This window comes from Patagioenas fasciata, chromosome 7 (genome assembly GCF_037038585.1).
Source record: "Patagioenas fasciata isolate bPatFas1 chromosome 7, bPatFas1.hap1, whole genome shotgun sequence".
NCBI lineage: Eukaryota > Metazoa > Chordata > Aves > Columbiformes > Columbidae > Patagioenas > Patagioenas fasciata.
The window spans coordinates 5,571,834-5,598,043 of NC_092526.1; the positions used below are offsets into that span (position 1 = coordinate 5,571,834).

Sequence of the window (26,210 nt, forward strand, 5' to 3'; positions counted from 1 at the left end):
GCCCCTAGCTATTCCCATTACCAAACCAAGCCTTCAGAAAAACGTGGTCACTTCATAAGGATGTCTAACAAGAGCTGGCTTTTTTTGAAATAATAATAATAAAAAACCTTAGCCTCTATTTGAATCAAAACTGAAATAACCTAAGAAGAGGAAAAGCAAAAAGGGAATAATATTCAGCAAACATGGAATACATATGAGAAGGGAAGTAGCCCCTCTGGTAGGATTATATTAATAAAAGAGAGAGGAAAACATGTTTTTGCATGACTTTGTCCTTGTGCACTTGAGTAATTAAAAGCGGGGGCAGGCTTGGGTTTGGCAAATGGGAGGAATGTGTGTTAGCAGCACTGTGGGGGTTTAATCCTTTTTTTATAGTTCATGAAAGTCCTTTCCTGAGTCTGCTCTGAGAAAACATTACGCGATCCCTTTGGTGGCTCATGACAAATGGCTGCAATCGCAGGCAGGTCATCAGTTGTTTAAAAACAAGACATGAAGTTTGCGTGGGGCAAAAATAGCGAGTGTCTGCTGGATTGTGAAAATTGAGTTTGGAGGGAAGTGAGGTTTTTCACTCGAAATGTGTTCTCACGCTGAATTTATCACATACCACGTTCCTCCTCTTCATCCTCCCCTTCGTCTTTTCTCTCAATGATGCTAAACAAAATGCCATCAACATTTCTTAGAACTAAAATTGTTTGCCACCACTGTAGCATTTTACTTAAACAAGAAAAGCGTTTTAATTTCTTTAGATGGAGGACTTGTTTCCTTGCATATAGCTCTTAAATTTTCTGGATTTTTTTTTTTTAAAGCCTATTAAAAATTAAGTTGGCTTTTTAAAAAGACAATCTATCGTTTCATAGCTGTGTTCCTTAAATCCATCCTCTTTGCTCAGCAGCTCCAGCCTTGCCTTGGTGGCCTCTAGTCCTGGGCTGTATGATGCTGTGTCCATTTGGAAAAGCAGAATAATAAATAGATTTAATTCCAATTCTCTCTCTTTGAGCTTATTTGTGTCTTTGTTATTTTTCCCACATGGCTTTGCATAGTATCTGCCCCATGAAGTGTTGTCTAATAAAGCCATTACATTCATTTATATTCACTGAGGATATTAAATGTGTAAGTTTGAAGCTGGTGAGAGGAAGAGTGAGTGAGGTTGAACTTTTCTCCTCTTCTTTCTGAAGTGGCACTGCTCACAATTTCCAGAAGGCTTAGGGAGGAAGTTAATGTTTTAATTGCCTTGTCTTTCTCCAGCTGAGATTAATAGCGCTGTCAGTGCATGAGATGATGCGAAGCTGAAATATATGCAGTAAAATGCATGGCAAGAAATACAAAGCCTCACTGATTCACTCGAAAGGGCCAAATCCTGCTCCTTTGAGGACGACACTGGCTGTGCATCGCAGAGATTTAAGGCCAGCTGGTCGTGGTCTTGTCATGCTGCAGCTGGATGAGAGGATGGTTGTAGGTCCCTTCCAAATGAACTATGTCACCTCCCCTCAGCTCTAATATAAATGTGTGTATATATGTAAATACAAGAACTTGCTCAGTAATTCCTAGTGGACAATCCATAACTCCCGTGGAAGCAAAACAGATTTATAAGTGGGTCTGTGTGGCTGAGTTTTCTGCCAGGGCATTGAGGAGATGGGGAGCTGCTGGCTGAGGAGCTTCCGCTGGGGGTTTCATGTGGATTTAGGGTGTCTGCTGGTTTTTACTTGTAATCCTACAGCTGGTTTTAAAATCTGGTGCCTCCATTTCTTGTAATTAATGGTTTCCCTGCCTCTGGTTGCTGGTCTGCACAGTTATACATCATTACTTATGTTGTAAACCTGAAGGACATCACAGCTAAATGGGAAGGTATGCCTAGGTATGCTTGCTTTTTTTTTTTTTCTCCCCTCTAATATGAGCACAAGTTGACTCTTCAGCCTACACTGGGAATAAAAAAGAACCCACAAACCTATTGTGAGGGAAGAAATATTAATAAGAGGGAAAGAAAGCATCAAAATTTGCTGTTTGCACCTCTGAGCATTTCTAAGGTTTGTCAGCTGGCAGAGGGTGTTCAGCCCAAACAGATGTCCCTTTGCTCAACTGGAGACCAAAAGCAGAGGGACAAAATGAATTTTTTCATTGCTCATATTTCTCACGAGAGAAAGTGATGTGAAACTTGGTTTCTACATTACCGGGGAGAAAACAGCTGTTTCTGTGAGCTTCGAATGCGGATTTCCAGCCTTTATGCTTAGCGCTGGATCCGAGCCGTGCTGGTGGATTGTACAGCACAGGGTACGTGCAGAAGGACATGGCAGAAAAATGAGAACTGGCATTTGTGGGTCTTATACCCTCAACACAGGATATTAGATTTATTTGTGTAAATAAGGGGTCTTGTAAATTGAACATACACAGATTTGCTAGAGACTTGGAGATGAGCCCTACCTCCAGTGTAAGAGTTGGAGGTTTTAATGATATATGCAATTAATTTGCATATCTTATTCAAAGGATTAGGCAGGCATAAGATATGGTACAAACATTTCCTATACTTGCTCTTGGAAATGGAATTTGTCAAAGGTCTATTAGAAAGAAAAGGAGGAAAACACAGGCTACTTAGAAATAATGAAATATAGCTATGTTTGTATTTTATTTGTCACTTTAAGAGATGAAAGGATGAATCTGCAAAATCATATACATTATTATGAAGAAGTTCCAGTTATGATCTCCTGTTTTCTGCAGTGGGAGAGATGGATGTGAGCTCAGTCTCCTGGTTTTATTTACCCTGTTCAATTCCAGTTGTGATTCATTCTCACTGATGAGATCAGAGCATGAGAGTTGCTATTGCACTAACATGCTACCTCAAAGACGTTAATATTTATCTGTTGGCAAACCCACAGAATTTCATTTTCTTTTTGCAGGTCCTTAACCAACCTTTGAGCTTGAAAAAAGTATTATTTATTTTATTGCACTTCATGCCAAATGAATGGATGAGAGATTACTCTCTGGCAATTATGCTGGAGCAAACCCTGGCAGGAGGTGGCTCTGCATGAGGGTAGCCAAAAATCAGTCCCAGGCTGGGCATGTGAGCTGATATAGGAAATGCTGATAGAGATAAGGGTGAACTCTTATTTTCTAGCTTGAGAAATTGATAGGGCAGTAGAGATGATGTTCTACAGGGGCTTAAATAGGATTGGCACTGAAAAAGTGTTGGCAACTTATGGTGAATTCACATCTACCTTTGTGAGATGCCTTCCAGTTCATTTAAGTTGGTTCTTGCTGTTATGTATATTGGAAAGGTTGACCTACAGGGCAATTATTTTCTTGAACTTAAGCAATCTGGATTGTGGATGATGTTGTACTCAAAATACAGAGGGGGGAAAAAAAAAAGGCAGGCTGGTCTAGTTCATAATGCAAGTTAAATTCCAGCAGGTGTGTATTGCAGGTGTAGATGATCAGTGCTTTATGACAACCCTGTTTCTAATTTTCCTCTAATTTCCTTGATTACTCATGAGTTAATTGTGTGTGTGTAGTGACAGAAAGCCTTCAGAATGCTGTTTCATCAGTTAAGAACAAATAAACACATTTTAACTCTAAAACTATTTTACCACCTTTTATGTTTTGTTGGGTGGTAACTGCTTTTTAGAATTTCTTCTGAACTCGGTGCTCTACTAACCTGATGTGTAATTGGCAATTGGCTACTGCATTGGAAGTTAGCATGCTAACAGTTGTTGAATCAGTTAAATAAGAGGTACTTTAATATTTTAAAATTTCTCAAACACCTTTGCACTACTTGTGTAAAGAATGCTGGGACTGAGTGATGCTCTGGTTTTAGTTCACTAAGGAATTTACATGAGTGTAAACATAATTGCACCTCTTTTTGCCAATTGCTTTTATTACAGTGCTTAATGGTTTGTTGAATAGTTTATAGGATAATGAATGTCATTTTCTTGTATTATACTATAAATAACTTGGCAAATTTTTAATTAGTATAATCATGGTAGCTTTCTCTATTGCTGTAATCAGGCTTTGCTTTTTGCATCCAAGAACTAATGTACATCTATATCAAGTTAGACCAATTATGTTTTTCTAGAGAGTACAAGATTTTGTTGACTGTATGTTTGGATTTTTTAATAGCACTTCCCTTCTTCAATCTTGGCTCTGCTTCTGTTGAGATGATAATTAGCTCAATTGGATGAGTTTTAATTACTTTAATATTCTGATCAGAAGGATGCAGAGGACAGAAATTTTGTCCCATGGAAGACTTCTGAAGTTTGACTTTCTGTAGTACTTGAATAAAATCAGGTGTTTCCTAGTTTAATGTATAAAGAAATATTTAAAAGCTCTGGTAAAGGTAAGTGCTTAGTTTGATTTCAGTTGTAGTCTTAAAGCCTATTAACAGTGCTAAAAAAACCCCAAAAAATACAGAAAAAGAGACGCAATTCAAGTGAAAGTTAGCAAGTTCTTCAAGTGCCGCATGGAGCCATCTGCTCCGTGAGGGAACCTGATGACCAAGCCCATATCTCTGATACAGCTCTGGGGTCCCTGAGGATCCAAACCTCCAAAGGGTTGGCTGAACAGCATTCCAGGCCTACATACCCCGTGCTGTTGTTATCCCAACTTAGGGAAGCATTTCCATAGCTGCAACACTATATGTTATGAGCGAATAGTTTTGTATGACTGGCCTTTATGCAAAGGGTTTAGTACCAAGGTAGTTCTGAGAATCTTGATCTCAGGTTGAACCAGAGGAGGTTCAGATTGGATGTTAGGAAACCTTTCTTGATGGAAAGGATTGTGAAGCACTGAAACAGGCTGCCCAGGGAAGTGGTGGAGTCACCATCGCTGGGGAAGTTTAAAAGATGTACAGATGAGGTTCTTAGGGACATGGCTTAGTGCTAGAGTTAGGTTATGGTTGGACTTGGTGATCTTGAGGGTATCTTCCAACCGAAATGATTCCATGACCTTACACTGACAAAGGAGTCACCCAGATGGGAGTTGTGCCCAAGTAAATTTTACTAATGTATACAGGCACTTCATTTTCATGACTTCGTTTTTGTGTGGTGTTGTGCACTGTTGGGTTCAGTGGGATCCCTCTTCGGTCAGGTCAGGATTTCAGCAGCGTGGCGCTGGCGGATCTGAACCGAGCTGCTACATGGGGAGTGGATGGAGCTTTGAAGTCAGCGGGAGATAATGTGTGACTGCAGGAGAGGGTTTCACTTAGTGCCTCTGGTTTAGTTACTTTCTTCTGCTTTCATAATTTGGAGATAAACCTGAAGAGGGAAAATGCTCAGGGTTTCTTCAGTGCCCTGAAAATACTACATTTGCATCCTCAGCTGAGATTGTCAAGAGCAGAAGTCTTTAGGAGACTGTGTTGTGATTCAAGAGTGAAATATTGCCCTGCATCTGATGACTTGTTATCTTCTGGAGCTCTTCTGAAGGGAGGATTTAATGAGTTGCACATGAGACAGCAGGACAGATGCAGTTATTATTAAATACCCCCTGCCCTGTGTCCATCTTATGCTGCTGCTCCTTGAGCATGTTATCTTTTGAGTATTTCAGAAGTTGCTGCTAGGAAATCTTTTCAATTAAGTAGGCTTAATCAGAAAAAAGCCCTGTTGGTCAAAAAGTGAAAAATCTTGTATGTGTACAGAAAGCCTACCACTTGTGGTGAAACTTTTAATGAAGAAGAGGGTCCTTGGGTTCATGGAGCAACTCTTGATGAGAAAAAAAAGATTCTAACTCTGATTTCGCTCTTTTGAGCAAGAAGTGGTTTTCTACCACCTACAACTTCATAAAACATTCATGAAGTTTCTGTCTTATCATATTGCTGTATTGTAGACGAAGATAGATCTACAGAAAGGCCAATTCCTCCTCTTTTCAGAAACCAGAATCTTGGGTTCAAATTTACCATTTTCTCTATTACTTTTGTATAAGTAATGGAGGGGGAGCTTATATGAGGGGATGCCAGGTCTTAGGCTTCTACTGTAGCTGACAGTATAAATACCCATTTTATTGCAAAGGTTTGGAAGTTGTTACTGTGGCTTTTACTGCATTGCAGAGGGTTTCTTCACCTCTGCGGCCACAACACAGCGAACATGCAGAGCTCGAGCTGCTTGTTCGCTGCCGTTTTGCAATTATGTCATCAAATACAAATCTAAACATATGGTCATTTCTATAAAATACGGAGCCTGAGAAAACTGGAGAGAGCAATGATGAGTTGGAAAAAAGATCCAGTGGAAATACAGAGTTAAATGTCAATGTCTGCATTGTGCCTAGTTAATATTTCACAGGAATGCCATCAACTTGTTATAGAGCCCAAAGGATTTCCACATTTTTACTGACAGATGATCATGATTCCCATCAGCACACTTAATGCCAACATCTGTAGGGCTCCACCTAATTTGTGAAACAAATATATTCTGCCCTCGTCAGAAAAGAATACTTTGTGTGATCCAGGAAATGCTTATTACTTTAGGGTCACTGCACTTAAGTGTAGGACAGAGATTTTTTTAAAGGGTTACGGCATGGTAACATTACACTTTCTTTTTGGCTGCTGTTTTTACGTGCTGGTTTATGGATGTCAGCTTCTGGTGTTTGTAATACACTGAAAATAAGCTATTGATAAAAGCTGTGAATAAGCAAAATACAAATTTGCTCACTAGTATGGACTATGGTAAGTATTGGTCATATCGTCTGCTTTATGAATTATTAATGTTGGGGACGTATCTTATATAACAACTTTATATCCCATTCAGAACCTTCTTTAAGCTCTACTTTATTTTTTTTAATTAGTATTTTTCACTTTTTACCCTTATTGGTCCCTAAGGAAGGTCTCTCAAAATCTAGCTTTTCTAACCCTCTTTACATTAAATCATGTCCAGTCTCGATTCTAATGCAGAAGGACACCTGCATAAACATTCCTTTTTCCAGTGGTTCTTCTAACATCTTCATAGATGGTGAAGATATTCCCTCCAGCGTTTGCTTTTGTTCTGCTGAATAAATACATTTCACTTGATCTCTTCTCTTGGTGATCTTTATTCCCCAGATTGTATTTCAGCAGGCTGGAATTCTTAATTATTTATGTGGGTGTATTAATACTCAAGGAGAAGGTTACACTTCATGTTATGCATGGATTAGTTTTGTATATACTAATATATTTGTATGATACCAAAGCAATATTACTGCACAGAGAAACAGAGCTTAGTCTTCTCGTGTCCTTCCATGGAAAGCACACTAGAAAACTCAGGGAACACGTCTGTCTGGGTTAATGATATAATTGCATGTCTAGAAGAGGAAAAACCTGACCAACGATTATACCCGAAGTTCTCATGAACTATTGAAAAATAATAGAAAATGCAGAAAGTGGGAGATGTCTGCTTGTATTCAGTAATACAAAAAAGAAACGCAACTTTATAGCAACAGGTTGTTACTCTTGGAACATTCATAAATGACTTTTCCTATAATCTGTGTAGTTCTGCAGATATATTTTATTTAGCACCTCTAAGTTATGTAAAGTAACTATCTAGGTTAAGTTCAGTGTTGTGTAATTTTAATTTATGCAGTGCTTAAAGCAGTTACCTTCAGGGATGGGGGAAAATAGGAATTTTTCATGAAGTGGTCTCTTTTATGTTGGCGATGTTTGACCAAAACATGACTAGAAAAACTTAAAAGGAGTTTTACCTGCCACAGCATGCTAGTTGGGATTTTTTTTTTAAATAAAATGTTTGCTTTTGAGTGATAAATGTACTATTCTGTACTAAAATGTCAGCCTTGAGATTGTCTTTGTCCTGTGTTCTTTCAACAAGAGGGGGAAGCACAACGGTGTCTATCAGTGAATCTGATCGGAATAAAAATGAGCTTGTAACCCAATAAAGTGAGTCTAAACCGCTTTATTAGAAGCAGCATTGAGTTAAACAGCAGTGATACTGCGTTTGGTTTTGAATGATGAACAGGACTTGAGCTTCAAAGGTTATTTTTTTCTGCCTACTTGATGCAAACTTAGTGTAGCACTGATGAAAAGTTCCGTCTGACTCACCCAATTCCTTTGTGGATTTTGGATGTGCAGAGGTCCAGTTTCTAAGCATATGGAAGATGTTTCACACAAGTGAGTAACTCCTTGGGCTACCCTTTGTTTTGCCTTCATCCTGATGATTTTTAATGTGTGGGTTTTTTTGTGTTGGTGTGTGTTGGTTTTTTTTTTCAGTTGTTTCTATTTTCATCTCTTTCTTGTCTTTGTCTCCAACATAATTTTATCTTGGTTTTACTTCCTTAACAGCAGTCCCATGATACTGCTGGCCTTTTCTGTCTTCAAGTGAGACTCTTTTCCTCCTGGTGCCCTTTCTGGGGCATCATTAAGTCCCATCACTTGTTAGAAATGACAGGGGAGATGGTGTCCAGTGACATGTTTGGGTCAATACAGAAAACCATGAGGACCAAAAGGCATCTTTGTTGTCCTTGCTGGGCTCAGGCATTGTAGAGGACTGAAAGCTTGCGAAGTGGTTCTCATCCAAGTGTCTAGTTAAAGCCTTAAAGACCTGATTTTTCTGGGATAGAATTAGTGGAGTTTGGAAGAGTTCTGTGGAAACATGGACTTGTAACTTGTTCAGCTTTGTAATAAGTGAGAGATTTAACTTTTCTTCCCTAGTTCTCATGAACACAGAAGTATTTCTGCTGCAGGCAGTGAAATACATTTGGAATGGCAAGTAAATCTCCATGGGAGGTTAAACCAGTCACATGTCTGCTGAAAGAGGGAAACCGTGGACCTGTCTCTACCTCCTTGTTCCTCAGACTTCATTGTGTCGTGCCCCTTCTAGCTCAAATGGATTCTCAGTGTGATATTTCTGGTTGAAGGAAGGCGAGGACAAGTGCTGCCCAAGCTCTGGGCTGAGGTAAACACACCAGGAGATGGAAAGAGGAGTGATCTGACTGGAAAATGTAGGCCCATGGCCAAGACGGTTTAAAGAATTATTTATTTTGTGAAGTTTAACATGGATAGTTGGCGTGATTATGCGTCAGTCCGTGAGGATTATGGGAATGGTGTACAGAGATCTGAACAGAACCTTGAATCTTCAGGGACTTGGCCATGAGATGGAGATGACCTGGCACATCCTTGCTCTGTTCCCTCCAACCACAGCTGGGAACACGGATGTGTTTTGAGCAGAAGATTTTTGGCAAAGTCATGACCAACAATATTTGACTTACCATCTTCTCTGTTATATTCTAATAATAATGATTTGAAAAATCTTCATTCCATTTAGCAAAGCATTGTACAACTAGGGCATTTTTTCTTAATTTTAATCTGATTTTTATCCTGGGCTTCAAAATTACGGAAGTTTTGATCAACTGTTTGCAGTGTTATGGTGTCATCTTCTTTCTGTATACTCCAATGGCACATTTCCAAAATACTTCAAGTACCCAGTCATTTTAATGCATGTCTCAAGGGATCATAAAAATAACTTTATACAGGTGGTGTGAGTTTTAAAAAAAAATAGACTTCCCTTGTATATTCAGCTGCATTCATCGTCTTAGGTCTTCAATATTTGTGTCTCCTACCTGAAATACTATTTTTATCCTTGGTGATAACATGTGATTTTCTTCAAAATGAAACATGTGGTTTATTTCTCTTGTCAAATTGCCCTTAAAATTTTTTTTTGGTGTTTGTACCTTCCAGGATTTCAACACTTGGTTTGGTTTCCTTATATTTATGATAGTGATCATTACTAGGTAGCAAAAACCAGATTTTCTTTGTGCACTTGCATAAAACAGCTTTCAAAGCATCCTGTGTACGTTATTGGATCTTACCTAATGTTTCCTGCTAGTCTGTCATTTATTACTTCAGTCTAATAATGTGGTCTTCAGAAATATATTCAAAACCATTGCTTATTTTTTTTTAATACTGTTTTAAAATGTGAAATTAAAAAATTGCTTAAAAATGTGTGCTTGAAACAGAGTGGGATTGGATGGAGGAAAAGAAAAAGTCCTGTATTATTACTCAAGTGGAAGGGAAAATATTAAAAAATATTAATTGATGTCTAAGCCTCAGTTTAATTGGACTTGATTCAATCAATATCAGTCCTCTGATATCTGAACTTGTTCGCATATAGTTTAAAGAAACTAGTGCAAGGTAATAATTGTTCTTTACATTAATCAGCCAACAGTGACTTAATGAGAAATATATTTCAATAACTTAAAATCATCATTGCTTGTTCCAATGTGAGGGGAAGTATGGACTTCTGGTGAGAGGATTTAATTTCTCTGCTCATCTCATGGTGGAGATGGATGAAAATTTGGGCTGAGATGGGAAGGGAGGTGTTTGTTGCAGCCGTGATGGTCTGTAGGTGCCACCATTCTGTTACAGGTGTGTTTGCTGTGAAATGACACTTTAAATATACTTGAGCATCGTTATTGAGGAGACTCAAACAGTTTAGATCTTAATTGATATTAATAGGAATAACCCTGAACGATGTGAACTTGGCAAGCCAGGAATTGCAGCTGTTCTCAGCAGTAGTGGCAGTAACAAAGATAATTAATTGTTTTTCCCTGGGAGATATATTTAGATTGTACAATCTAAATATTCCATTCCATGAGCCCAAATTCAGGCTGGTATTTGTTCTGCAAATACAGTAAGTGAAACTAAAACCAATATTTTTTTGACTGCCGTACCATAATACGAGCTAGTACAATTATTTTTAAGAAATAAATTGTTTTAAATATTTGTTGCACAAGCCTTCAAATGATGGCTTAGAGCGTTAATACTGTACTTGATTTTATTAGCATAAAATAAATACTGTTTGAAAAGAATAAGTTTGTAACAGCTGGTTTATAAGAGCCAGTACTTGAACTGTCCCCAGTAGTAACGTACAAAGGGTGTCATACTGAATATAGCAGAGCATGTGTACCTGAGTGGAGTTCTAGGCAAAAAATATTAAGTGAGCACATCTTAATTTGCTGAGAACTCTCAGTCAGCCTTATAATCCCTCTTGATTATTGAAGAACACGTCAAGGTTCAGTCTTGCAGCATCAAATGGTAAAAGGATGCATTAATGGCCCTGTCAAATGGTGAGAACCATCGTGCAAGAGAGCTCTGCTTGGGGTGTTGATTTCCAGGCTTCAAATTCTTTGTCTTGCCTAGAATGTTGTTCCGAGTGGTAAGGAATCTTCACGGGTGCTTCCCCTGAACTCCAAGACACTGAAGCTCCAGCAAACACCTCCTATGTCCCTTTCATCATGGGTCTTCTCCTGGAATTGGTTGTGTGCTTGGGGGTGTTTACCTCTGGTCTTGGTTCTCAAAGCCATAACAGATACACCCGCAGGAATGTATATTCATGTGCTTTAAGTGTGTGGGTTTTATTAACGCTTATTTTAATAGGGGTTGTAAAACTCGTGCATTTAGATGCTGCTCTGGATAGCGATGTTTTTCTCAGCGAGGGTTTCTTTCACCAGTTATATATTTCTACAATACAAAGTCTCTAGTCTAGGTTTAATTTTGTCTACACCAACGACATCCAGCCTGAAAATGCAACATGCACAGGATGCTCTATTGCTTGCTACAACAGTAATTTCCTACTACAGATTTAAAATCTTTATATCTGAAAAACTAGAGAGCAGCCCCTGGGTGGGAGCTGCTGTTGTCTTTGCTGGGCTGGTGATGTGGTGGGTTCTTACTGAGGCAAAGCCAAGCAGCTCCATAAACTCCTCCCTTCATAGTCAACATATGAGGCTTTATTTGCCCCTAAACTAATACAGCACTAAACCACCAAACCAAACATTTACCTTTGTGATGGAAATATTTCCAAAGCTGAGCTTCTATCAGTTCCTGCATTTATTTCTGCTGCTCAATGAAAGATACAGACTTTGCAGCAGGAAACTGTCATTTGTGAATAAGATGAAGCTCTTTATTCACTTGCATTTAAATGAAATCTAAATTATACGTCATGCCTTACATACAGCAAAAGTGATAGGTATAATGAAAAAATGATTGCCTGTGATCAATAGTAGTAGTGGTTTGAATGTTTTGTCCTGTATCTTTCCTTCAGCCCCATGCCCAGAGAAACTGCTTTGTTAGTGTATTGAATGAAGTTCTTTGAGTTCATCAGCCAAGATATTCCACATCCCCATTCATCTGGATCTCCCTGTGTTATTTTGACCATTATATGGCTGGAATATCAGTTGCTTAGGATGCATATTAAAAATATTGCACAATCTAGGTTGGCATTTAGTTCTGCATCTTTTCAACAGCAGTGGATTCAAGAGGTAAAACTGCTTTTGCTGGTGTCCTGAAGTACCACAAGCTGCTCTTCATAAATCTCCAGCTGGCAGAAACGTAGAAATATGTTGCACTGTTATTACTGCGATCATAGATTAGGCCAAACCGGCTCTTTGTGCAATATGTGTAGATATACGTATGTTTCTGAGGAATCATAAAGATTGCATCTGCTTTGGTGACTTAGCCCAGTCGCTGAGGTTCTATAGAGCATCTGCAAAGAGTAACTAGTGCAGCATCAGAAAAACAACCTTCTCAGTAATTCCCTGACTTGAAATCACTCACAAGTGAAATTGTTCTGCTGCGAAGCTCCAAAGCTGCATCTGTCTTCTGGGGAGAGTTGCCTGGTCATACAGTTCTGCATCTCTTTCTTTCCTGCTGCTGGAATATAATTAAAGTTGCTAAAAATACGTGCTTCCTAATATTGTTTTTTTTTTCTGTGTAGGCATCTGCCATTATTCTATCATCAAGGGAGGAGATGGTCTAAAGATGAATGCTGCTTAGCTCTGTTAAGTGGTCCATGCTACAGAACATAGGAGAGCTCCTGTTCAGGACCTGATTCAAAGTCTCATGAAGTCTTTAAATAAATATATTCAGAGGAACCTGCTGGCTTTCTTAGTTTTATGGAGGTATTTGTACCCATCAGAACAGAGGCAACTTCTGAACTGTGAACGACCAGTTTCATGCTGGCCGGTGAGAGTTTACGTTTTTAGTGCTAAGGAAATTAGGAGAACAAATGGGGGCGTAATTACCGTGCTTTTACAATCCTGACATCATACCTAATTATGGTTTAATCTACAGAACATACTGTTTGTTTAATAAGTCCCAGCAGAGAGAGTTCAAGCATATGTTTGCACATCACCTGGAGGTAGCTGGGAACAACTGTGGCAACACTGTCAAGAAAGTGGCAGGTTACAAGGTTTTACGTATTTTACAGTATACGGCACAGCTCCCCTTTGATATGCATGAAATCACTTAAAGAAGTAATAAGGATCTAGAGCCAAAGCAGCTCGATGCAAAGAGAGTCTTTGTTCCCCTTTCTGTGCAGTAAAACCAAGGCGTAATTTCCTTAGCACAATCTCAGCAGCCAGCAAAGCTGGGAATAAAATCCTTGGCACCCTTCCTGCTGAAGTGAGATCTGGTTGTTGCTAACAAAGGTTAAGCATCGATTGACCTGCTGAAATGATGATATCCGCAGGTTTCATCCTGTGCTTACTAACTGATGATGTATTTTTGTTTTTATTTGAAGCTGCCTGTTTTTGCCTGAATTTGAAACTCTTGATTACTGCCTCCTCAGTCATCATTTGTATTTTAATTATTGTTCCCCATGTTTGGGAAGTCTCAAAAGTGACTTAAAGATTATTTTTTGGACAGAAGAGATTGGGGACAGAGAGGAGCCTGCATTTATAATTGTGGTGGTTTCCTTGAGCCTGTTTTGTTGTGAGACCTTCTCTGCAAAAGCTGTGGAATGTTGTATTTATTCAGGTGTCCGCTAACTCCTTATTCAGCACATCAGGTTTATGAGCCTGATTTCTGTGACCATAGTGGAACTTCTTAAAGTTAGGATTGCCTTGACCACCCTTCAGTCCTTAGATATCGGGACAGTTTGAATAAAGCAGTCATGTTAAAAATGAAATTATTTCATCCTTGGTTTTTGAACAGCTAAAACTTTTTGCATGTGTGTGGGATTCTGCATTCCATTGTTACATTGATTTTTTTCTTGATGCTGTCTTTAGTTTTGTAGTTGACTGTTTCCATCCTCTTGACCATCCTGTGTGACACAAATAGCCCCAAAGATGGCAGGGATCTAAAAAAGCTATAGCTAATGTGAGCCTTCACACAGGAACACTGCCTTTGAGTTGAATGTTTTCTCCATAAGGATGGGGGACTCATTTGCTCCTTTTGTTTGTTGAGTGTCCATATATGGTAGCAACAAACTTTTTAAAAATATCTCCAATGTCGTTTGATAACACTGTATAAAAAAATTGTCTTTATATCCCCTTATATCTCTTTTGATATGTCTTTCTACATTTTTTTTAATACAAACACTTAGGCAGGACAATAGAATTTGACCTTAATAAGCTAAAGAAATAAATATCTAAACTGATAATTCTTTGGTTTTAGTTTGCCCTTAAATAATTCAATACTAAATTTATATAATTGATTGATGTAAAAAAAGTTAATATTCCAAAACATTCAATAAATAGCTTCTTATGAGGTTTTTTTTTTTTGGTATAACATAAATAATTCAAAGTGGCAGCACTTGGTTTTCCTTGCATGATGAACTGATGGTGATCCTAGAATGCAACCCAATACATGACCCTTTGTCAGAGATGGGTGATTCTTCGCTTCCCTTTTATCCTGCTTAGAAATTCACATTCAAGGCATACTGACAGCAGCAGCCAAAGTCACAATATGTTGTTCTCTAGTGGTGTGAAAATTATTATTCAAAGAATACATTTCAAAATTATACCTTAAATTATCAGTCTTGGATCGCGCTATCAAAAAAGTCAGACCTGAACTGCAGAAGATCACAATTTGAACTACTTTCCAGACTGTTAAATTGCAATTAAGCCTATATAAGGAGACCCTTTGGTGCGCTATTGACTTAATTCTTACAGTTTAGCTTAGAACTGTTGATTGGAGTTTATTTTAAGTAAAGGCTGTGAGTTCAGTGGGGTTTAGCATAAATATTGAGCCACTTGTAGGACTGGAGTCAATTTTGTAATGATGTGTGTGTTGGATTTTTTTAATTGTAAGTTTCTAGTGTTACAACCACATTTTTAACATTCGTTCTGGGTTTTTTTTTTAATTGAAGTTATGCAGTATCCAATTTGAATTCAATACTTAACTCTGGTAATAAGACACTCTCCCTTTAGCTGTTTATGTTGACTGTATTTAGAAAGGAGTTTTAGCTTGGTTTTCTCCTAGTTCTTTCATCCTTCTGTTCATTGAATTTAGTACGAGGATTTCTTAGTCTTTAACCCTGTTTCCTTGTAGATTAATTATTCCAATATAAAATGAACACGTATTAAACATATGTAGTTCCTTACAATAGCAGATTTAGCTGTTTCATTTCATATAAATCTCTCGTTGCGCAAAACAAAACCTTCATATTTTTTTTAAGGCTTCTGTGGTCATTAAAGTTGAATTATGTAATAGACTTCCATCTGCTATGGAAACCTGTTCATCATCATTTCATGTCATTTTAAGTGGGATCATTCCGAGATGTGCTCAGTGACAGCATGCTTGCTGCTCCTGATGATGGGAGCATGGCAGGACAAGGCTTCCTGCAAAAATATCTTAATGCTTGTTGTCTTCTGCTTAGATTTTCTTCAAGAGTTGGGTTCTCTCTCCTGCCTTGCCTTCTTCTGTGTCATCAGGTACTTCATTCGTGAACTTAAATCGCGTGCAAGTCGTGGGTTCTCCCATAAGTCTCGCCCAGCCCGTCACGTTAATCACCATGTGATAGAAACCGGCTTTGTTATCCATCAGGCTCGGCCCCATCTCCGTGACACCGATCGCGGTTTGCAGGGCAGTTAGTGCTAAATGATTGGCAATGTAACGACGGACAAGATGCATAGCCCCGTGTTCCTGCGCTCAAATGTGAGCTGTTCGGAGCTGGGTAAACATTATCTGGTTGCTGTAACGACAGCCGCGCTGCCCGTTACGAGAAATATAAGAGGTGCTGAGGACTGGGATGGATGAGCTAAGGAGGACAGAAGTTTCGCTGCAGGATTTAAGAACTGTGTTGAGAACTCTGTTGGATGGGCATTAGGAAACAAGGCTGTGGATTGCTGGGAAGGGGCTGGGCGGGTGATCTGGCGTGTTTGGAAGTTCTCCAAAGTCACTGGTGACTCCCCATTGCTCCTCAGGCTCACGGGTGGGAGGGGAGAAATGCCAACTGAATCCAGAAGATACAGAGTATGTGAGTTTGTGGCATTTCTCTTGAACAAACGGTTTATTTGCTTGAAGACTGTACAGTTTCAGGATTAAACTTTTTGGTACAATATTGAAAACGTAGTTATTGGCAAAAGGAACACAATTTATCGTTGGTGGCTGATTTGTTTGGTTTACAACTCAGTGATAACGTAGCCTCAACATCCTCCTCCAGTGAAATAAAAAGGGAGTAGTCCAGTCCAGCTACTTTATAGTTCCTTCCATACTGCTTTAGGTTTTTTCATCGTTTAAGATAACTTATTGTTCTTTAAAGTATAACTTTATACAGTCATCTGAATTAACTACATCTTACCTGGCCATATCTTTCCTTCATGAAGGCACCTACATTTTAAACCTAAACTTAACTTTTATTCAAAGTGATGATAAACAGAGCAGGGTTCTTTTGTTCCCACCATGTTCCCAATATCATAAAATATTGCAACAGCTTAGTACGTGCTTTTCGTTCCTTGCTTGGGCAGATGTCATTCTATTAGAGTTTTAAAAATTGGAAGGAAATGGGTTTGTTATGGTAATAAATGGTAATAAAACTACTGAATTAAAACAATTACATCATTGATTACCCTTTGATACTTTAAATTTATCTAAATTAATCATCTTTGAGTATTTGCTGAAAATGTTAGCGTGTGAAAATTCAGAATCATAGAACAACTGCGCAACAGGGGACTTATCAGAGGGATTGTAATAAGCTAGGTAATGGATGTTTTCAGCTTTCAAAAGAGAAAATATTGTCCACGGCATTTATGTAAATAATTTGTCTCAAGTCAGGATCTCCATCCTACTTTAAGAAAAAGAAGCAGTTTTGCCCTGAAAACATTACAATTTAATTTGGAAGCTTTACAGCTGGTGAAATTAGGAGTGTAACTTGGACATGTCTTAGTTGAAACAGCTAACGCAGATAGTAGATGAAAAAGACTCGTTTGAAGTCCTGCTTGGAGGCTCAGTAAGTGGCACATGGTGTCAAACTGGGTTTGAAGTGGGCTCGGGGTGACTTATTCTCAGTCCCAATCCTTCTGCTCCTTCCTTCTGCTTTTCAGGAGTTTGTCTTTCAGACCTGTTTGAGATTTGATCCTGGGAGTAGCTGAAAGCCTTTGTCTTTGCCCCATTGATCTTCCTGAAGAAGCAGAAAGCATGAATGTGTACAGCAAATGTATTCTGCAAGTTATGTCTCCTTGAATTTTTTTATGTGTGAAAGTTTATGTTGCTTATCAAGGCATATATTTGGACTAGGAAGGATATAGTGTATAGGGTGTCCTCTGAAGGTTCCTGCCAAGATCTTCACCATTCCTTGTAAAGACTAATTTTTTATTTATGTACATTTTGTTTAAGTCTTCTCTTGCAACCATTTCCTCTTGATAAGATTTACACCAGAGCAATTTAAATGATAATATTATAAATACATTACAATAAACAGAACAAGGTGAAGAGCCTCAGAGGTCTTCACATTCCCTAGAAATGGTTTCTTCAAAGATATTTCTTTCTGTAACGTGGGAAAGAGAGATGATGTGTTTCAATGGAAACCTCTGAGGGTTTTCCACAAATGAGACTGGTTTTGCTCATGTTCACCCTGGCACTGACTCGCTGTCAGCAGCTGGAAGAACACATTGTTGACTCTGTCATGGGGCTTGTCATTCTTCATCCACAGGGGAACAAGTGGTGGTCGCTTTGACCCTGTATCCTGACATTATCATTCAGTCAAAGACTGGATGTTGGGACAGAAGGACAGCTTCACCCTGCAGAACTTGGTTGCATGTTCCCTCCAGTTTTCAAGGAGGTAAAAACATAATGGTGAAGAACTGTTTTGTAGCGAGCTTGTTGGGACTTCAGCTTCTTTTCTGTATAGGGCTACCAGGAGCAGGGCTTGGCAAATAACAAGATTACAGGTAATGTTTTTCTATTAGGGTATCTCTCTATTGTATTAGAGACAGCACCTGGCTATTCTGTAATACTTTTTGTGTTATTAGAGAACATGGCCATCATGTTATTTTATAGTTTGAGATATGTATTATTGTATGACCCTCTGCTGATTAGGTAAAAATTCTCAGGAATATTTGGGTCTTTCTCATTATCTGAATATTTTTTAGATTTCTCTGTCCATAAAGTGTGGCAAATTAAGGCTCAATAACAACCTTCTCCGGTTCAAATCTACAGGAGAGGACTCAGGGTCAGCCCCCTTAATGGAAATACTTTTTTGATGGAGAAAGAGTAAAAATGAGAACAGGGTTGCCCCTGGACTTACCCCCTACCCACCTCCAAAAATACTTCTTAATTTGTACAAAGCAATGCATGTTTCTAGTCTTCTTGTTAATATTCATCTCTAACAGCATTTACTCAGCCTGATCCATAAGTTATATTAGCGCTGAGGAAGTCTGAAAGATATGAAGAATTATTGTAGCTGTGTGATGTAAATAAGGAATTTGGCTGTGAATATTTATGGAGTGGGTGATGGGCTGAGAAGTAGGATGTCTGATGTCAATCAAGAGACTGACCGCACTATAAGCAAGTTGTCTGTGACCTTGTTGGGGAAAAGATGTGCAGACAGAGTGAAGATTTGCATGTGGTATTTAAGGATATGTAGCATAAACTGGACATATGGTGCTTTTAGTGACTGGTGCCTGTTCATGTGCTTTGCCTATGGGTGAAGTAATTAGTTGATCAGTAACTGTGGAGTCAGCAATAATTAATATCCCAGGAACTGAATAAATGCACATAAACCATATATATACCTGTTTAGAAATTCTATATACATTTGAATGTATACACAACTGGTTAAGCCTCTTTGAACCGCAGAGGTGCAAATCAGGGTCTGGTAGATCTTGAGAGAGATTCTTGGATCCTGTGCATAGAACTCTTCTCCCTGACTTAGAACACAGTGTTGTGTTGTACTAGTTAGGACAGAAATAAAAGTTAACATTTTTTTTTTTAATACTCCGAATGTAAAACTCTTGTTTTCTCTTTTCCAAGATGCATTTCAAGGATTTTTGTCTGTAGTTTAGTGTGGCCAAAATGTCAATTTTATACTATATACTGGGCACTAAAAATGTAGATTTAACTCTAAAGCTGTAAAAGATTGGAGAAGGATTATATCAAAGTCTGAAAAGTCACAAGTATGAAGAGCTGTGCATGTTCTTTCTTCTCCATCTTCCTTTCAGTTACAGTAATTTAAGTTTTAGCATATGATGAATTCTATCATAAATTACTACTGGAATATACTTCTCAACTTTTGAGCGAATTTTGCAGACACTAATCTGCAAACCCTTCCATGTTTCAGTGAAAGATCAAAGAAAATCCCAAATGGAAAACATGCTTTTGAGAGGAGGGGGGAAAAAAAAATCTCAGTTTTTAAGCTCTTGTAATGAAGATAACTTAATTAAAATCAAAGCAAATCTAATTAACATCTTTAAAGTACAAGTTTTTAGTTGCATAATGTCCCTGAAACATGGCAGAACGGGTTTATTATCACTGCTAGAAGTTCCTGGTTGTGTGGACAGGTGGTGCCATCATCAGTGGATCCAGGTGGAAATGTTCAGCTCAGTCACAGTTTTCTGACTGCCCGTATTGGCCTTGCTGCTCTTTCTTGGTCTTCCTGCTATTTTGCTTTTGAGAAAATTGCAGTTTTAGCACGCAATTCCCCTCTTTCCTGGGAGTTTTGTCTGGATGTGCAGTTGGGGACAAACCAGTTGAGCATTTGTGTGTGTTTATATTTTCAAGGTTCTTTCCTTGGTCCTGCCGTTCCCAAATTGAAAAGGAGAGCATATTTACACACACCCCACACTATTTTATGTATGCCTTTTCTTGCCCTTTTCCTTTCTCGGAAAGGAGAAGAAATTGAAAATTTTCAAGTTTTTGTTTCACTAGAACCATGGTAGTAATATCTTATTTTTTGAGTGCAAAATTTAGTGAAATTGTATAATGAAACATTATTTCTTAAAGTTAATCTTAACCTATTCATAAGAGCTTTTAAAAATTAGTTGCAATGATGTTTTACCACTAAACATTAATTCATATAGTGCTATATGATATTCAAAAGCCTCTGTTTGAATGCGGTTTTTCGCTTAGTTTGCACATGTGGTTTCTATGAATTTTTAGCAAAAGCCTAATGAGCACACTCCCTGCTACAACAGATCAAGACTTTATTAGACTGAGTTTTGTTCACTTTGAAGAGCATTGCCATATGGGAGGTTCATGTTTTGGGGCTCTCAGGTGCTCTCAGCAGATGGAGATGGAAGCTCTCTGAAGGCGGCACATGGAGCAACTGCTGAGTGGGCCACTGGGTCACCTGGCAGATCCATCGAGAGCCCAAGCGATGGTCTCCTCAAAGTGAGGACAGTGCCGATGTCTGCAGGTGAAAAACAAATCTAGAAATACAACCGCTTCTCTGGGCGCCTGGTTCCTTGATGAAGGCAGATATTAATTAGATTCACAGTGAATGATTTGCATTCTCATGATAGAACTGAAGAAGCACTCAGCTATATAAATGGTATCTCCTGTATAGTTCTTTTCAAGAGCCCTGTTGACCTGCTTTTCATAATTGCCTTCGCTAAAACAAAGAGAGGGCTGAGAGGGGATCTCATCGATGTTTATAAATATCTCAAGGGTGGGTGTCAAGAGGATGGACCAGACTCCTTTCAGTGGTGCCCAATGACAGGATGAGGGGCAATGGGAACAGACTGAAGCACAGGAGGTTCCATCTCAATATAACGAGAAACTTCTTTCCTGTGAAGTGTCAGAGCCTGGACCAGGCTGCCCAGAGAGGCTGTGGAGTCTCCTTCTCTGGAGACATTCAAACCTACCTGGACACCTTCCTGTGTGATCTGCTCTGGTGAACCTGCTTTAGCAGGTGGGTTGGACTGGATGATCTCCAGAGGTCTCTTCAACCCCAACCAGTCTGTGATTCTGTAAAAACAAGAAAGTTCCAGATACCTTTAGCCTCTACCCATCAATGTGGTGACGGACGGTCGCCTTTATCCCTCATCATTCAGGAGCTCAATGTGTGTTTGCAAACTCACCTGCCTGATTAAACCAGGAGTATTCCTGTTGTAGGTGGACACTGGCCACTGCCTTGTATGCCCCTTTCTTTTTTCTCTTGTTAGTAGTTTGCCTTTTATTTCCCCCTTGTCCTTTAACAGCAAAATGGAATTTTGTTTTTCCAAGTTTAGCATGGTTGCAGAAATTATAATTGCATTTAGTTTTTTTAATGGAGATTTTGAGCTTTCTCCTCTTAAATATGCATGGTTTTTGGAAAAAAAATTAAGAAAGAAAACTTGGCTCTGGAAGTGTTGCCTTTAAAACAAAGGCACCAGCCATTTTCTGAAACTTTCCTTCTAAGAGGCATTGCCAGGTGCTTGCAACACAGGGTAGGTTTGCTATCCTTAGGGAGGCAAAGCTTTCATTTGCCCATAGAGAGATGATTTCTAACCATCTGCTCCGTATCTCAAAGAATTGGTATGTTAAAAATGTGAATTTTCTCATCCGCTGGGAGCCTGTGCAGCGCACATAATACAGAAGGAGGCAGCGTGCGGAGAGGTGTCACTGGAATTAAAAAAGCACACTAATTAGTGTATGTTTATGATTAACTGGTCCAGTTCATTTTGTGGAGATAACAGCTGAAAATGAGAGAATTCTATAGATACACGAAAGAAAAGTGTTTGAAAAAGCAGTGTGAGGCAATAAAACCTTGAGCTAATATTAAGCTGCTTTATTCTGAACAAGATCTTTTTTCAAAGTGTTTTATAAGTAAGTGTTTTCTTCACTCTCTTAGGTTTTTCTTGAGAGTACAAAAAGCTTAGAGCTCCATAATTTCTGTACTGTTGCATAAAATAACAAACAAGCTTTTAATTGCATGGGAGTAGGTAAATTATTTCATTTTTTTTAAAAAAAAAGGAGAAAACAAACCTGATATAGTGTGCTTGATGCAGTATGTAATTAGACTTGAAGCACTACATTTTAGCATAAATGGCAACATTGATTTCTCCTTTTATCCAATTATTGACGAGACTTAGGAAAGAAACAAGATTTCCTTTTCTGTGGGTATTTTGCATGCAGGTAATTGAGTAGGTTCATGTAGAACCAGTCACTTGTGTAAACTTGCCTGTGTGTTTACACGACTTTACATCTTTATATTCAATTTTTATTTGGTTGTCAGTTCAGAAATCTGTAAAAATGACATGTAGAAAAATCTAATTTGATACAGTTTAATCTTATGCACCTTAATTCAGGACATTAGCCATTTCAACTGTTTTAATAATTCTTCAGTGCAATAAGTGGATGTGGTAGAGTTTGTGCTTGTTTTAATATTCTCAAGTCTGTTACAAACATACATGTCATACACAGAAAATCACAGTTCACACTGGTGTACAAGTTTTCCATAAACAGCAATTTTTTGGGGATTTCAAGAATGTTATAAAAACAAAGATTAAACAGTTCTTGATGCAGCCTTTGCTCATCCCACTATATATACTTGAGATGCTGAAACTTGCCAAACTCCTTCCCTCTTTCCGACTTAAAGATGTTTTTTCAAGGAGCACTATCAATGCAGGACCTTTAATCATCTCCGTGAAAGATTTAAGAAAACCACTTGCGTGTGTGTGTCAACTTACACTTTTAGTCATGCAGTCACTCGTTTTTAACAAACAGCTGAAATGACTGAGCGCTGTTGGCTGTTGTGGTAAATGGAAGGAATTGGAATATAACCAAAAGCGCTTTGATTCCTGCAGTTATAGAAGCTGTGTTGTAGCTGCATTAAGCAATATGAAACGTATCTACATAATAGTTGTAACTTTGATTCATTTTTTACTTTAGTCATCAATAGTTTTAGCAGCTGAACCTGGGAATGAGGTGTACACATACAAAATGGCAGGTTAATTTTAACAATGAGTTCCCATTGTTGTATCCTAGAGTAGTAAATGTCACAAAAACTGTGCTGTAAGAGATTTGCTTTGATGCTCAAGTCAGCCTTACAAGCATGTCCAGAAACACATCTTAAAGTCATTAAGCAATGCAATTTCTCTATAGTGTCTGTAAAACAGTTATTTTGTTCAGAAGGGCAGTTGAGTTATTTTGAGGATCAGTGTGTTTTTCGTTATTGTGCTAATTGCTTAAGGCTTATTTTTGACATACGTGTTGCTCTGTTTCTCTGGTTCCAAGTATTCCATTTTTAGATGTTTGTGCATTTGAATAATGAGTGACATTTTTGGACCAAAGTCATCCAATAAAAAGCAGATCTTTCTTAATTGTCTGAAATTGAAGCTGTTACCTCTGATGAGATTCTTAGGGATGTGGGCTAATGCCGGGGTTATGGTTGGACTCGATGATCTTGAGGGTCTCTTCCAACCAAAGTGATTCTGTGATTCCTATGATCCTATGACATATCAGGCCAAGAAATTAATATTGTGCTTCTTGAAAAGCTAGTGGTGATAAGAAAAAAAAAATACAGTATCTGTTGGCTTTTGGTATGAACTAAACTGATGTGCAGGTCTACAGGTGCAACTGGGCTTAATTCTCTCCTTATTTATACCTGGTTTAATATCTTTGTGACAGCATTGGAACCACTTATTACTCACAGTGTAAAAATATTCAAGAAACTCAGCGATCTGCAGTGCAGCTTTATGGAAGGCACTAGTGTAATTTATATATTGATAAAATGAATCTAATATATTGCACAGAGGCTTTGTGAGCTTTAATTAATGCTAGAATAGTTTTACATTAATTAATGATGGAATAGTCTTGAGTTAATTAAGTCTGGATCTCAAGGACGTCAGACTTCGGTAGTTGAATCCAGCAGATCGTTGGGTGTGCCAGGCTTCAAAAATTGCCATAGTTTTTTAAGGCTGTTGTTTTCAAGGCACCTCACATAACAAAATAGTTTGTTTGGAACTTTGTCTCATGAAATATAAAAATTTTTGTATAAATATGAGATGAGATTTGGTTATTAAAAATATGTGCCTAGAGAAAAGTATATATGTTCATAACCTCACCTAGGTGTTCCTGCTCCGGCAGGGGGATTGGACTGGATGATCTTTTGAGGTCCCTTCCAATCCCTAACATTCTGTGATTTAAAAAGACTTTTGGCTGTTTATAAAAACACATTATTAGAAAATCTAGTTACCTGAAACAACAATTTGAAAATATTTGCTGGGGCAGAAGAGGAGAATGGGGTATCTCCCTGCTGATAGTAGGAAATCAAAGCTTGTTCATTTCTATCTGGTAGATAAATTGACTTCATGGTAAAATAGTTGGACAAAACCAGAATTTCTTAAAATTGTATTTCATAGAAGTAATTAATGCTGACGCTGTTAGCGTCTGGTTGGAACTGTTATGGGATGCTCCTGCTGAAACACGGCAGCTGTTGGGGCTCTACAGCCTAAGAAAGAGCTTTAGGTATCATTAACTTATCACTTCATATTGTTTGCTTTGATTTCTGATTTCAAAATCACTTTATTTCCCCGTTTCATTTTCATTGTGCTGCTTCATTTTCCCTCATTTTTTTTAATCACTTCATTCTAACCCATTCTCATTTTCAGAAGAACATCAGTTGTGTGATGTAGGAGAGTTTCTGTGCCGCGATGGCGTGAGTTGTGTCTCCCAGCGCTGGCTGTGCGATGGAGAGCCGGATTGTCCTGACGATTCAGATGAGTCCTTAGACACGTGTAAGTAAAGAAGGACACGATCTTATTTTATCTTCCTTTGAACTGTAACGTTTCTACTTGTACTAACTATACAATTGAAAGGATGGAGTCTTGTCTTTTTTTTATATATATAAATCCTGAGTGAAACTTCATATCAAGAGAGACAGGTTATATTCCCTGTGTAGGTGAGAGACAAAAGAAATGGAAGAGATGGAAGGTGTTTTGTTCGTGTGCCACTTTGTAATGAACGCTGTCGCCAAAGCATCTGTTCCCTCTGCTCTGGCGGAGCTGTCGATGAGCTGTGGAGGGCAGAGGCAAAGTCAGGCGCAGGAGAAATTGTATTCCACTGGAACAGGGGGAGGTGGGGTGGAAATGAATAGTGCTAAATGTGTTCAATGAAAGTATGAAAAGCACACAAACATCAAAGGGAGCGAAGAAAGAAGATTTAAAAACTATGAGAGGGGAAGAAGCAAAGAAAGGAAAATGAGGGAAACCTTTAAAACATGTTCAAATATAATAAAAGACCTTGTTGGTGTGTTTTTTCTTTGATGTGGCAAAGAGCTTCTGACGACCAGACTAGGAACCTTACAGACTTTTTTCGTATCAGCCTTGCAGACTACTGATGAGGTGATATTAAATCTTAATGTTCCCTTGTTTCCTGCGTTCTGAGAAAAACGAGGGAATTTCCTGGTTTTTATCCCTGGGATAATCAATGTAAAAGAGGCACCATGTGTTTTATATCAAAGCAATTCTGTCAATCAGAAGGCTAGAAATGTGGTTTACTGCTAATAGGAAATAAAATACCGAACGTCAGACAGTATTTAGGAGTCTGATCTTTAAAATGAGGGACTGAAAGTTGAGATGTCTGGAAAGCATTTCTGCCTGGGCAAACATTGCACCGATGATTTCAGCCTTCCTGTTCCACCGTTTGTTCTCAGGAACAGACAAGGAAAGTTGCCTCCGGGGCTGTGGTGAGGGTGCTCTGATTAACCACCTTTGAAACACTTCAGGATTCTCAGAAACAAAATACCATACTTGGGAGGCATCAAATACAGTAAAGACTTTATTATGGCACTGATGATTGATCACCGTGTTCTCTAATATAATATTTTCAAGTGTAATGTTAGTATCTGCAGTTGAAAGTTTTTCGATTAACTAATGAATGTTGTGATAAGAGCACAAAAAATGGTGACACGCAGAGGTTTTAATTTGCCTCCTGATATTTAGCACAGCGGCTTGCTGGATGCCTAGATATTTTCCTCCTAAGATCTCTGCGTGTTTATTGGTCTGCACCAGACAATCTGTGTTCAGTAATGTCACTCAAAGTCACGGCGTATTAAAAACATAACCTTTGAAATTTATTGATGGAGAAAGGGGAACGGGGTGGGGAAGGAAGC

General features: G+C 38.5%; 1 protein-coding gene across 4 annotated transcripts in view; it reads left to right on the plus strand.

The window, feature by feature from the left end:
• Nucleotides 1–26,210, plus strand: part of LRP1B (LDL receptor related protein 1B) — a 687,296-nt gene that overhangs the window by 138,786 nt on the left and 522,300 nt on the right. For all 4 annotated transcript variants that reach the window (XM_065840662.2, XM_071810731.1, XM_071810729.1 and 1 more), the window contains exon 2: nucleotides 24,709–24,834. In XM_065840662.2, coding sequence (XP_065696734.1) covers nucleotides 24,709–24,834 — 126 coding nt within the window. The remainder of the gene's footprint in view (nucleotides 1–24,708; nucleotides 24,835–26,210) is intronic.